This window comes from Peromyscus eremicus, unplaced genomic scaffold (assembly GCF_949786415.1).
Source record: "Peromyscus eremicus unplaced genomic scaffold, PerEre_H2_v1 PerEre#2#unplaced_582, whole genome shotgun sequence".
Lineage (NCBI taxonomy): Eukaryota > Metazoa > Chordata > Mammalia > Rodentia > Cricetidae > Peromyscus > Peromyscus eremicus.
In genome coordinates this window covers 35,572-49,295 of record NW_026734818.1, presented here as the reverse complement: position 1 = coordinate 49,295, position 13,724 = coordinate 35,572, and the positions used below count along the sequence as shown (strand labels likewise).

General features: G+C 41.7%; 2 protein-coding genes across 6 annotated transcripts; one reads left to right on the top strand and one right to left on the bottom strand.

The window, feature by feature from the left end:
• Positions 1-228: 228 nt before the first annotated feature.
• On the bottom strand, positions 229-8,006 carry LOC131901876 (sperm motility kinase X-like). 5 transcript variants are annotated; one of them, XR_009376924.1, is made up of 8 exons: positions 7,788-8,006; positions 3,257-5,454; positions 2,653-2,743; positions 2,084-2,285; positions 1,434-1,645; positions 995-1,193; positions 795-895; positions 229-390 (listed from the first exon to the last, which is right to left on the bottom strand). XR_009376924.1 is itself a non-coding variant. In XM_059252937.1 (3 exons), the coding sequence occupies exons 2-3, from the start codon at positions 5,404-5,406 to the stop codon at positions 2,710-2,712; spliced, it is 2,184 nt and encodes a 727-aa protein (XP_059108920.1). In that variant the 5' UTR covers positions 5,407-5,454; positions 7,788-8,006; the 3' UTR covers positions 2,652-2,709. The 5 variants fall into 5 exon arrangements, 1 of the variants encoding a protein (XP_059108920.1); XR_009376925.1 differs by lacking the exon at positions 995-1,193; XR_009376926.1 differs by lacking the exons at positions 229-390; positions 795-895; positions 995-1,193; positions 1,434-1,645; positions 2,084-2,285 and adding an exon at positions 2,310-2,565.
• A 3,162-nt stretch (positions 8,007-11,168) lies between these two features.
• LOC131901874 (Y-box-binding protein 1-like) lies at positions 11,169-13,266 on the top strand. The gene is made up of 2 exons (XM_059252936.1): positions 11,169-11,189; positions 12,436-13,266. The coding sequence occupies exons 1-2, from the start codon at positions 11,169-11,171 to the stop codon at positions 13,249-13,251; spliced, it is 837 nt and encodes a 278-aa protein (XP_059108919.1). The 3' UTR covers positions 13,252-13,266.
• Positions 13,267-13,724: the final 458 nt, after the last annotated feature.

Genomic DNA, 13,724 nt, shown 5'->3' with positions numbered 1-13,724 from the left:
ATTAGTGATAATAGCGGGATGGAGAGATGTTTCCAGGATGCAGACGAGGCAGTATGTAGGAGGAAGAGGGCAGAGATCTAATGCACAGAATGAAGACCAAAGTACATCATGGAGAATGAGGGTTGCTCTCACCACAGGGAGAAAGGGTGCATTCAGAAGACAGACATGCTGACCAATTCACTATCAGAATGTTTATATAGATATAAATCAGGACACCAGAGCATGTGGTTCAAATATACAAAGGAATTTATTGTAGCAAGAAAACAGTCTCTTTATTCAGATATTTGTGCCATATATCTTTTTGTCTGGTGCCTGTCTTTCTTGGTAACACTTCTGCAGAGCAATCTTATGCCCAGCTCTCTGAGCATATCCTCGATGGCTGATCTTCACCTGGATACACAAGGCATAAAGTCATCAGTCCCTCAGCTCTCACTATCTAGGACCTTTCCTTAGAGACTGTCTTCATGGTTCAGTTCTCTAGGTATTGGTTGATGTCACTCTCTAAAAGGGGACCCACTCTAAAAAGCCCTCAAATTACTGTCAGTGTTCTCTATGTCTGTCCCTTGCAGCTGGCAGTACTTCTGATGGAGAAGTGGTGTCCCTGCCTAGGTGACCAAGAAAACAGTAACAACAGCTGACTCCATAGAGTAGATGGAGGGGACTTGAGCAGCACCTCACCCTCACATGGCTCCTGCCAGGACAGAGAGGCATTACCCTCAGTGAGGTAAGTCTCCAAGCTGCCTCAGACACTGTTCCACCAAAACAAGGAGTTAGTACAAGGGCCTGGGTGTTACCTGGATCAGTAGACATTTTCTTTTGTTGCTCTTAGTCCATCTGCTTGTAAGCCTCTGGCCCAAATTCTCTGTCAATCAGAAGCCTCTTCCATCAAGGAGACCTGATAACAAGGCATTTTGTGAAGATGACCAAATGTTCACTTGTCCATCACCCTGTAACCAATCATAACTTCCCCATGGCCTGAGCAGAGAAGTATCACCTGTGTGTTCCCCCTTCCATCCAGTGTGTTAGGGCTTGAGTGGCATCTCCTGCTCTAAGCACCATCCAGTTGAAAATGTCCCTTGCTGAGTGTAGTCCCAGGAGTCTCCTTGGTAGCCCCAGCATAGGGTCATACAGGCAGCCAAAGTCTTTCCCAGCCTGCTGCCTGGAGACACAAAGCTTCAGCAACAGCCATGTCCCTACAGGATGTCAGAAAGAAAACAGCTGGGATCTTTGTGTGAGATACTGTTGAAAGTAGTATCTTGGGGTGTAGTAGAGTGTGGTCTTGGGGTGTACTAAAGTGTGGTTTGGGGTGTACTACAGTGTGGGCCTAAGGAGGGGTGTGAATCTGACCCCTTAAATCCCTTTAAGTGTCTCTGAGTTATCTTAGGAGGTGGAAATATGGCAGGAGACCATGAGCCACCCAGAGGAACACCCACACTGTCAGGCCGGGGGTTGCCATTGTTTTTCCATCAACAGATTCTATCCACGATCACGCTTGGAACCAGCTCCATCTCTGAATCCAACTGTCAAACACTCCAGACTTCACCTTGCTTCCACTCAAAGCACAGCTGGTGGGCCTTCCCTTGCACAGGACCGGATGCCCTGGGGGAAAATGTGCACCATGCCATGTGTTGGCTTCACGTGGCTCCTGCGAAGCAGTAGAGCAGGGTGGTAAGTGATTGCATTAGGGGTGGAGACAGGAACAAGCTGAGTTAGAGGAATTTTGAGACATTTCCAGAAGGGAAATCACATGGAATATGAAATTACCTTTCTTGGAATGGGAGTCCTCTCCAGTTCAAGCAAACTTCACTAGTGTCAACTGTGCACGAGGTACATTGGGAGAAACGTGTGTGTGTGTGTGTGTGTGTGTGTGTGTGTGTGTGTGTGTGTGTGTGTCTGTCTGTCTGTCCAGATACAGAGTACAGAAGAGTGCATCCATATGACTCAGGTTGCAAAGCAACAAGCAGTTCAGCAGTAATAGTGCTGGGGTGAGTTATGAAGGTGTCTGGATCTGGTTGGGATGGGAAGCAAGCTGTCTAGTAGTTCAGGATGGTGCTGAGAGCTGCACCATAACTAATGGACTCACCTGTTCCCACACACTCTACCTTCCCAAATGAGCACAAGATGGACACTCCCTGCAAACTCGTTCCTCCTCTGTGTCTGGCTCCAACCTGGTCAGCAATACTCATCTTGAACACATACAAACTGGGCAGGCCCTCTGGGGTCCTCCTCTGCTTCCGGTGCCGCTCTCTCTTCTAATGGCTCATGGTACACCTGGCGACAGGTAGCTGGAATGACAATCACACTGTGCGTGGAAGGTCCTCTGAGGCCTGTTTACCTAATGATCACAGCACTCCGTGGATCCTTGTTTAAAGGATCTCGGGTCCCACAGAGTGCTTCACTTTACTGGCACAATTGTGGCACCACCAGCCATCATGAACCTACCTACAAGGGAGAGTCAGGAGGATCATGAGTCTGTCAGACCTGCCTCCCAGAATCCTTTCTCAGTCCTCAGGGTCCAGGTGATGTGAGAAGGGTGTGCCATGCCCCCTCCTCCCCAGTCATCATCTGCAGACACAGGAACACTTTGCTCTTAGTTTCAGCCTGTGATATGAACACAGCTTCCCATGGTACACAGCCATCTGAACTTCCTACCTGGCTCTCTCCAGCGGCCCTGTGCATCCTCAGCATGCTGCACTTCACTCTCTGGTTTCAGCTTAGGGGGAGCACAGTGCCTCCAACAGCACTTGAAACAGACACAAAAAAAAGGGCCCTCTTAGGAGAACATGCAGGTCTTCTGCTTGGCTGTGCTGGCCCTGCGCAGTGCTGGGCCCTCAGTCTGATTCCTCCTGAGTGCCTGTCCCATTGCTCTTTACCCACCCTTCTCCTCACCCTTGCCCAGCCTCGGGCCACTATCCTCTGCTATCTATCTGCATCTAGGTCAAGTTTCTCAGGAAGGATACTGTGGGATTTGCTTTCTGGTGTGAACTCCCAAAATGGGCATGTCTATAATCTGTTTATTTAAAAGCATATCATTTAGTCCAGGAAACAGCTTAGTGAGTAAAGGCACTTGACCCCAAGCCTGGGGACCTCAATTCATTCCCTAGGACCCACATGGTATAAAGACAGAACTGATTCCTGCAAGTTAACTTCCACACACACATATAGTAAATAAATAGTTTTTTTTTTTCTTTAAAGAAATGAACCAGATTTTAAAAAAGGCCTAGATAGAAAAGTGCATTGGAGCCTCTCCACCTACCTGTTACCTTGGCTCCCTCCATGGTCCTCTAAGGTCACAGGCAGGATTTTGTTGCAGCCTAGGCGCTCCCTCTTTTCTGTTGGTATGCAGCAACATAAACTTCTCAGGCCTTTTATAATCCTGCTCTGTAGGCTCTTCCAAATCCGCTTTCTAAAGGGGGCTCTGGGTACAGTCTGTCTCCGACCACTTAGGTGTCCCTGAGGTATTTCTGGGGAGGATGGGCTGAGGTCTTTTTCTTGTACAATCGGACCCTCATCCTGGGCCTCCTTGCTGGAGAATGGAGTTGATCTATCTTGTGAGGTCATGTTGTTCTTTGAAGCAGCTGTAGCAACACTGAGGGGCTGTCCTCTGAGGTCCTCCTGAGGTGCAGTTTGTAGGAGAGATGAGCTGCTCCTTTCACCTCTCCGACCAGCAGTAGACATGCTGTGGGGCTGTCCTCTGAGGTCCTCCTGAGGTGCAGTTTGTAGGAGAGATGAACTGCTCCTTTCACCTCTCCGACCAGCAGTAGACATGCTGTGGGGCTGTCCTCTGAGGTCCTCCTGAGGTGCTAGTTGTGAGAGAGATGAGCTGGTCCTTTCATCTCTCTGACCAGCAGTAGACATGCTGTGGGGCTGTCCTCTGAGGTCCTCCTGAGGTGAGGTTTGTGGGAGAGATGAACCGATAATTTCACCTTGTATGTTGACGTCTCTGCACTGAACTTCCTCCATAGTGGTGTGATGAGATAAAACATCCTGTGAGGACGCCTTGCTCTTTGATTTGTTAGGGCCAGCTTCGGACACATTCCAGGATAACTTACTGGAATAAGTTTCCAGTGCTGAAGACACTGTGGTACATATTTCATCGGAGGTGTTAATAGTGCTCTCTGAATCCCACCAGGGGTTGTTCATGAAATTAGCCAAATGTACACACTGGGGGCAGATTCTGTGAATGGGGGCTGTTTTCTTGTCAGGGCAGTTCAGGGTGGGAGGCCTACTGTACCTCGTTCTCCCCTTTTTGTCATTCTCGGGACTCTCAGTTAGAGTGTGCAAAATGGAAGAAGTGGAAAGGATAGAGACACTAGATCCCCTCTTGATAGTCACTTTAGGTATTGTGGGAAGGCCTGTAAGGTTCAAGGTTCCAGCAGACTGCTTGGGCTGAAGATCTTTTGTAATGTCTTCCCAGGGTGACTGCTGCCTAAGAATCAAGTAGGTGGCCATCACTTGATCAAACTTCTTCTCGTGTAAAGCTTCCAGGATCTGTCCTTGCTTATAACCCATGACACCCATGATGGCCATCACAGTGGGGTCTGGGTAGCTGTCCTCATCGTTCTCTCTAAAGGGATTGGGAGAACCTTCATTGCCATGCTTCAGCCATTGAAAGCCCACAACATCATCTATTCTTGGTCTTTCTCCAGGATTTATAGTTAACAACTTAGCAATAAGATCCCAAAGCTCTGGCGACAGCTTGAATTCAACAGAGTACTTTCCCACCAAGATCTGCTCCTTTATTCCTACAAAGGCAGTTCCCTTGAAAGGGAGGCACCCTGTAGACATAAAGTAGAGTACAACCCCCAAACTCCAGATGTCGGTTGCTCGGCCATCGTAGCCTCCACCTTTAAAGACTTCTGGGGCACAATAAGGAACGGTCCCACAGAAATGTGCTAGCTTCTGCCCCAGGGTAAGCTTGGTGCCCAGCCCAAAATCACTGAGTTTTATGTTTCCTTTGCCGTCCACTAAAATATTTTCAGGCTTTAGATCCCTGTGAACAATCCCTTTCATGTGACAATACTGAAGGGCACATACCATCTGTTTAAATACCTTACGGGACTCCTCCTCCTGTAGGTAGCCAAACTCCACAATCCTGTCCATCAGCTCTCCGCCTATGGCATAGTCCATAACTAAGTAAGTGGTATTTGTGGTGTCGATTATGTGCAGAAGTTTAATGATATTGGGATGGTCTAGAGATTTCATTATTTCAATTTCTGATTTGATGAAGCTATTCTTTGTGCCTTTTGGAAGAACTTTTACTGCTACCCTTGTCTGGGTGAGTAGATGGCTAGCCAATTTTACTTCTCCAAATGCTCCCCGACCAAGGGTCTTTAGGATTTCATAGTGCTCTGTTAGAGCCTCTTCGTCAGAGGAGTTGTACTGTAGGGTGTTGCCTTGAGCCATTTCCCACTTCTTCCTCTTTGTTGATATAAAGGCTCGTACCAACACCAACTAGTGATGCAAGATAAAAATTAATTAAAAGCAGATCTAGGAAAAACATTTATAGCTATAAATTCCTGCGGTTAAAAAAAAGATGGATGTCCAAAATAACCTAATGATGCATGTCATGGTCATAGGACAACAAGAACAAGCCAAACCCAAAAGAAATAGAAGAAATGCTCAAGTCCAGAGCAGAAATTGGTGAAATGGAAACTAAATTACAAATACCAATGTAACAAAGACTTGATTATTTTAAGAATAAATATAATTGATGTGATCTTAACCAAAATAGCTAATAGAAAATTGAAGATACAATTTAACAATATTAGAGACAAAATAAGAAACTAATAGAAAACTTTAAGATACAAGTTAATAATATGGGAGACAAAATAACATTCGATTACCAGAGATACAACTGAAATCCAGACATCTAGACAATCACTAGGGAATGTTTTTAAAATGTTCCAGTGAATTGGAATAATCTAGAATAAACTTCTAGACACACATTAGCTACCAAAACTCAACTGAGAAGATATAAAACACCTAAACTGAAAGACTGTCAGAGTCAGAGGCAGTGGATGACAATACAAACTGTTTTCTGGACAAAGCAGGGCAGTTGCCCATCTGAATTTACAGCACTGTGACCTGCTTAAGCTCACTCCAGACAAAAGTCTCAGCATGAAGAGGGGAGGTTGGACAAGAAGTCACACTCCTGATGAGCTATTGACAACTGATAGATTCCGGGAGAGGGAGAAAACTTTTTAAGGGTGTGGCCCCTGGTAGGTGGAACCTACCACACTTCAGTGGAAGGCCATATATCCAAGAGTATAAGGACAACAGAGACTGTACTTGATGGTGAAAAACAAAACAAAAAGACACAAATATGGGTGGTAGGAAAGAGAGTATGGAAGATTTGAGAGAAATTGGAGGAAGGGATAAACATGACCAAAATATATTGTATGAAATTCTCAAAGAACTAATTTAAAACAGAAAGAAAAGCAACAAAATTGAAATAGTAACTTAAAATAATCTCTTGACAAAACAAAAACAAAAAAAAAACAAAAAAGAACAACAACAGAAAAACCTTCAGGACTAGACAAACTCATTGGTGATTTCTATCAGACCTCTGAAGATCAGAGTGCAGAGCTAAGCCACTAGTTAGTCATAGAGGCCAGGTGTTGATGGCTCACACCTTCAATCCCAGCACTCAGGAGGCAGAGGCAGATGGATTTCTCTAAGTTCAAGACCACCCTGGACAACATGAGATTAATCCAGTCTAAAAGAAAAACAGAGCCAGCTGGTGATGGCTCATACCTTTAACCTCAGCACTAGGAAGGTGGAGACCTATAGGGATATGGCTGGGCAGAGAAAGGAATATAGGGTGGGAGGAGACAGGAGCTCATTGTATTCAGTCTGAGGATTCCTGGAGACAGACTCTTGTACACTTTCATTCTGAGGATGGCTAGAGGTAAGAAGTCTCTCTAGTGGCTAGGTTTTTTGTCTTAATGATCTTCAGGAAAGCTTTGTTAGAGCATACATAAAATATCACCAAGATACCAATGCTTCTCAGACGATTGCATGAAATGAAAAGGGTTAGGATGCTTCCAGACTCATCCTAGGAGCGTGTATTACTCAGGTACCAAAACCAGGTGGATAAGGTAACAAGAAAAAGGTATAATCAACATCCTTGGTGAACACGGATGCAACAGTCCTTAGGAAGAGTACTTAATAGTTCACACGAAGTTCAACAGCACTTAAAAGGACCATACTTGATGATGAAGATGGGTTCACCCAGTCATGTAAGGGCTGTAACATATGCCAACTGAATAGCAATGTTGTGCAGAAACAGAAGGGCAAGAATCAAATACTCAGCTGAAAAGAGTGAAATTGTCATTTTTCAGGGACAACGCATAGACCTGGAAACCATGTTGTGTATAACAAGCCAGTCCCACAAAGACATTTTTTTCAAATCTTGGATGTCAGGTTGGGGAGTGGACCTGATAGTAAAAGGGAATGATTAGGGATGTGAAGGGGAAAGAGGAGGGGGTAAGTATATAGAGTAGGTGAATATTACCAAAGTACATTATGTACAGATACAGAAATGTTACACTGAAGTTTTTTACTTTATATGCTTAATAGTTACTAAAACAAAAATCTTTAAAAAGTAACAAGAAACAAAGAAAATGAGTAGTTAGAGAAAGAAAAATGGAGGATAGTTAACACAGAAAATTTTAAAAATGTAAAAATTAACATCTAAAACCAGAAACATAAATTACATAAAATAAAACGAAAAATGAAAACCAATACCCCCAAAGCACAACCAGCAAAGTGAGAGAAAAACTCACTCTGTCAAGTAAAACAAGTCACCAGCATCCGAGTCCAAAACTTCACCGATATCCAGGTCCAAAACTGTCACCACCATCCAAGTCCCACAGATCACTCACTACCCAACAGCTCTCTGTACTAGAAGGACAAAACCCAGGCCTAGGCAGTGTGTTATATGCACAGGTGTCAGTCATTCCTCACAATGACTCCTTGTGAGGTCAGAGCAAGACATGGACCAATGAGGGATGGGCACACTCCTGTCTAAAGGACTGTGTTAGCTACTCTGCTGTCACTGCTACCAAGTGCCCCACAAAAAGTAACCTAAGGAAGGTTTGCTTCGGCTCACACTTTGTGAGAACAGGGAAAGCATGGTAGCAAGAGTAGTTGGTGTTAGCATGTGGCTGCTTACACTGTACTGGTCACCCCACCTCCAACACAGGCTTACAAACTGCTTCCTGGAGCTAGGCCCCCCTCCCCAAAGCTAGACCACCGACTTCCCAAGAGAGCATCACCTGCTAGAGACCACAAGTTCAAACACAGAAGTGTCTACATGGGACATTTCACAAGCAAACCCTAGGAAGGACTGGCTCCACTTTAACAGTAGTAACAACAGAAATGTTAACAATGAAAACATAGGCCCCTAAAGCTCTATGTTTTATTGGGTATAGACTCATATCTATCAGTAAGAAAGTGAATCCAGAGGATGTTCCAGTGACATTTGCAAGTAAGATCAAAAATGCTATGAAAGCAGCTGGCTGTTGTAGACCATTATTACACAGTGTGGTAATTTCTGATACCTTCCAATAAGGGCTTTTCCTGCTAAATACATCTAAATGAAATTTCTGTTTTCTGTGAACCTTGCATTAATGTTATCCTGAGTATTGTTTTTTAATTTAAGGATAAGTTTGTATAATATTAAAGTTTTGATAATTTAATGCACTTACTATGATTCTAATAATAATCTTTATCATTTTTTATAAATGACTTGCTATGGTACTCTGAAGTAACAAATATTTATTGGACTGATAAGAAATTCCAAAATTTAATAAAATATGTAAAACTGTACAGTGGTCCAGAGTAAAAATTTAATGCATAACTTTATTGTTTCTTTATAAGAACATAGATTTAAATTTTGTGAGAAACTGACTGCTTATTTCAATTCCATCCCCTTTGAAAATGAAGAATTTAAACAACTTTCATCTATCATTCCTTAAGGTCCTACAGTAAGATTCACCAATGTGGTGGCTGCTTTATAAAGCAGCAGATACTTGGCCAGCAGTTTGAGAAGGAATGCTAAATTTTATTAATTGAATTATTTAAAAAGTAAACCCATTATGAAAAAAATAAGTTATACTTCAGGCTACCATTCAACTGTATTTGCTTAAGCAGATCTACTGAGAATAGTAGTAGTTTGATAATGAGAATTAATAATTAGGACTGTCTGCAACTACATTAGGAATGTGTTAGTCTATGCTTTTGTATTTGTGTTTCCCTTTGTGGAATATTTGGCAACTACTACTAGATTAAAAATGAAATTAAATGAAAACTATGCTCTATGTTTGATATACCAAATCCTTAATCTTTATTTCTGAATTAAGTAAAATCATCTCTACTGTTGACAATCCCTATATGAAGTGATTGATGCATTCTTTTTTGTTGAAAGTTTTCAAAATGCTCTATTTTTGTTGAAATACAATAATTACACATGTTATAAGACATAAAATACAATGATATGGCATCACCGTAGCACAAGGGGTCTGTCAGTTAATACAGTTTTTAATCATTTCTCTGTGTTGAGAGCATGCAAATTCCTTTCATCTAAGTATTTTGAAATACTAGTTCAAATCTGTTTTCAGCCACAGTTACCCTGCCATGCTGTGGTACATTACAAATGATTTATTCTACCTAACTGGTCTTCTATATATGTCAAACATTCTCTTCCTGTCTTCCTTTTCACCTACTATTCCCAGGCTTTGATGACTATTCAGTTTTATAGTTCTTTAATATCATCTTTTTAGAATCTGCAAATAAATTAGCTGTGGCATTTATTATTCTTCATGCAACTTATATCCTTCAGGTAAATCCATAGTGCTGCAAATGACAGAATTGAATTCTTGTTTGGGGAGGACTAATAGGACTAATATTTCTTAACACACATACCAGTTTCATTATCTACTCATCTGTCATGGATATCCACGTTGATTCTGTAACAGGTTTACTCTAAATAGTGAGACAATAAATGTGAAAGTTGAGTCTCTTCAACATATTGATCTTCATTTCCTATGGATATTCCCCTTTAGTAGGATACTAGATCACATAGATGTTTGCTTTCTAGGTTTTTTTTTTTTTTTAAATAGAATCTAGTGTACTGTTTTCCTGAGAGTTTTACTACTTTTTACTACTGGGAGTAGTAAAGGGAAAAAAATACTCTCCACCAGTATTTGTTGTTACTTGTTTCTATTTTTGTAATGGTCATTCTGATTGGATATGCTGATTGCTTGGTACAGTGCTGAACCTGTTGCCGGGTTGCTTCCAAGGTTGAACTTTTTTTTTTTCATTTTTTGTTAGTGGATTATGACTGTTGTGTGGTTGTTGCTCAGTTCTTTTGCCAGTTTTAAAGTTAAGATGGTTTAATGTTTTGACTGCTGCCATGTTTGAGTTTCTTATAACTTATATTGATTACTAGCTACTGGATGAATGCTTGAAAAACATGTTCATCCATTCTGTGAGTTATGTGTATACTCCTGACTGGTTCCTTTGTTACATAGGTAGTGTTAGCTTATTTTATAATTTTTTTGTTGTGTGCATGTGTGGGTGCCTTCATGTGTGTGTGTAACACATATATGCTGTGTTTATTTTTAACTTCATCATAGTTTTGCCTTTGTTGCTGATACTTTCAAGTTCACATCCTAAAGCTACTCACCTCAACACTTGTCCTGAAGAATCTTCTCTGTATCCTTTTATTTTAGGTTTTTATTTTCTTTCATCTTTCAGATACTACATTTTGGCCTTTTAACTATTTTCACTTGAGCTTTTAATGTGGTGAGAGATAGGAATAAAGTTTCATTCCTTTACCCTTAGATGTCTAATTTTCTCAGCACAGATTGAGAGAATTTCCATTCTTTATGGTGTATTTTTGTTGTTTTTCCAAAAAGTAAACAAGCAAAACCCCAAAACCTGTTGTCTATAATACATAAGTGATTTTTTTTTTTGGGTTTTTCAAGACAGGGTTTCTCTGTGTAGTTTTGTGCCTTTCCTGGAACTTGCTTTGTAGACCAGGCTGGCCTCAAGCTCACATAGATCCACCTGCCTCTCTGCCTCCAAAGTGCTGGGATTAAAGGCGTGCGCCACCATTGCCCAGCTATAATACATAAGTTTACTTTGCAGTATCTTGTCGAAGAATGTACTTCATGACATGCTATGTAAGATATTCTAAATTTACAGTGTGATTTAAAGTCAAATATTCGAATGACTCCCGATTGGTTCTTTTACTCTAAGTTCCATTGACTATTTAGGGTCTAGAACACTTATGGAAGTGTTCTAATATTTCTGTGGAAATATACACTGTGTTGGGTGTGGCTGCACATGCTTGAACCTCCCAGAATCTGTAGAAAAGGAAGGGTACAAGTTTGGAGCAAGTCTAGACTATATAACAATTTTGTGTTTCATAAAGCAACAAAAAGAAAAGAAAAAAGAAAGAAAATGGAGGAGTAGAGAAAGAATGAAGGAAAGAAAAGAGTGGGGAGGAATAGAAAGAGGGATAGGGAAAGAGCGAGAGATGGGGGAAAGGAGGAGGAAGAGAGACTGCAGAAAGGGAAAGACTGCCATTGATGGGTATTGCTATAGGAGTTGCTTCGAATTTGTAACTCACTTCTTGTAACAGGGACATTAGAATAGTGGTATTTATACTAATCAATGAATATAAGGTATCTTTCAATTTGATTGACAGGGGAAGGTGTTTCTTCCTCTCTACTGTATTTCTTGACCCATGTATAGTTTTCATTTTGGACAGTCTTCACTCTCTTAGTTAAATCCATTCCTGTTTTTATAGCCATTGAAAAGGAGATTTTGGTCTTGAAAATTCAGATTTGCCACTTTCAGGATCATGTCTGTGGCATATGTGGTCTCTTCCAGAGATCTTTTGATTCTTGGCTTTTGTCCATTTTCTGTTTCCTAGTACCCCTACAAATGTGTTTTTGCTGATAGCATTTCTCTGTCCTGGATTTGGAGAATGGCTTTACATGCCCTTTAGTAAATACCAAAGTCTTTGCAATAACCAGATTTGTTATGTAAAATACTCATCATTTGTCTATCTCAAGTCACATCCTAGCTCTCACCTACTCTTGTGCTGTGGAGATGAAGTCCATACCTGATCTGAGCTCTTCTCTTGACCAAGTACCTAATCCTCGTGATGACATGGCATGTTGCTTCTTAAAGAAGTGTGCCCTGAGTGCCCAGTTTGATGGAATTGTCCTCTCCATGCATCTCAGCACATTTGGTGCTTTATTTTTCTCCAGAGCACTCTCAGCCTATATGATATGTTTGTTGGTTATATTGTCTGCTTCCACCCAACTAAAATTTGTATTATGAAATGGTGGCACTTGTTTTGTTTTTATTGCTGTTCTCTTTATATGCCAATCTCCTCATGCATTACTTGGCATATAATAGGTCATCGCAACGAAGGTTTTGGGAACAGTAAAATGGTTCAGTGTAAGGAACGGATACGGTTTCATCAACAGGAATGACACCAAGGAAGACGTATTTGTACACCAGACTGCCATAAAGAAGAATAACCCCAGGAAGCACCTTCGCAGTGTAGGAGATGGAGAGACTGTGGAGTTTGATGTTGTTGAAGGAGAAAAGGGTGCGGAGGCAGCAAATGTTACAGGCTCTGGTGGAGTTCCAGTTCAAGGCAGTAAATACGCAGCAGACCGTAACCATTATAGACGCTATCCACGTCGTAGGGGTCCTCCACGCAATTACCAGCAAAATTACCAGAACAGTGAGAGTGGGGAAAAGAACGAGGGATCGGAAAGCGCTCCTGAAGGCCAAGCCCAACAACGCCGGCCCTATCGCAGGCGAAGGTTCCCACCTTACTACTTGAGGAGACCCTATGGGCGTCGACCACAGTACTCCAACCCTCCTGTGCAAGGAGAAGTGATGGAGGGTGCTGACAACCAAGGTGCAGGAGAGCAAGGTAGACCAGTGAGACAGAATATGTATCGGGGTTACAGACCACGATTCCGCAGGGGCCCTCCTCGCCAAAGACAGCCTAGAGAGGATGGCAATGAAGAGGACAAGGAAAATCAAGGAGACGAGACCCAAGGTCAGCAGCCACCTCAACGTCGGTACCGCCGCAACTTCAATTACCGACGCAGACGCCCAGAGCACCCTAAACCACAAGATGGCAAAGAGACAAAAGCAGCCTATCCACCAGCTGAGAATTCGTCCGCTCCCGAGGCTGAGCAGGGCGGGGCTGAGTAAATGCCGGCTTACCATCCCTACCATCATCCGGTTTGATCACCCAACAAGAAGAAATGATATGAAATTCCAGCAGTAAGAAATGAACAAAGATTGGAGCTGAAGACCTTAAGCGCTTGCTTTTTGCCCGTTGACCAGATACACTAGAACTATCTGCATTATCTATGCAGCATGGGGTTTTTATTATTTTTACCTAAAGATGTCTCTTTTTGGTAATGACAAATGTGTTTTGTTTTTGTTTTTTTTTTTTTAAAAAAAGGTCTGGTTTTTCTCAATACACCTTTAATAGTTTTTAAATTGTTTCATATCTGGTCAAGTTGAGATTTTTAAGAACTTCATTTTTAATTTGTAATAAAAGTTTACAACTTGATTTTTTCAAAAAATAAAGTCAACAAACTGCAAGCACCTGTTAATAAAGGTCTTAAATAATAAAAAAAAGATATTAAATTTTTAAAATGCATAGTGAACATAATATT

Excerpts from the sequence above, each read along its gene's own strand:
- LOC131901874 (XM_059252936.1), top strand. The coding sequence starts at position 11,169 with ATGTACTTCATGACATGCTAT. Across the intron at positions 11,190-12,435 it reads TGTACTTCATGACATGCTAT|GTCATCGCAACGAAGGTTTT; the intron begins GTAAGATATTCT and ends GGCATATAATAG.
- LOC131901876 (XM_059252937.1), bottom strand. The coding sequence starts at position 5,406 with ATGGCTCAAGGCAACACCCTACAGTACAACTCCTCTGACGAAGAGGCT. Across the intron at positions 2,744-3,256 it reads GGAGGGAGCCAAGGTAACAG|TGCTGTTGGAGGCACTGTGC; the intron begins GTAGGTGGAGAG and ends GTCTGTTTCAAG.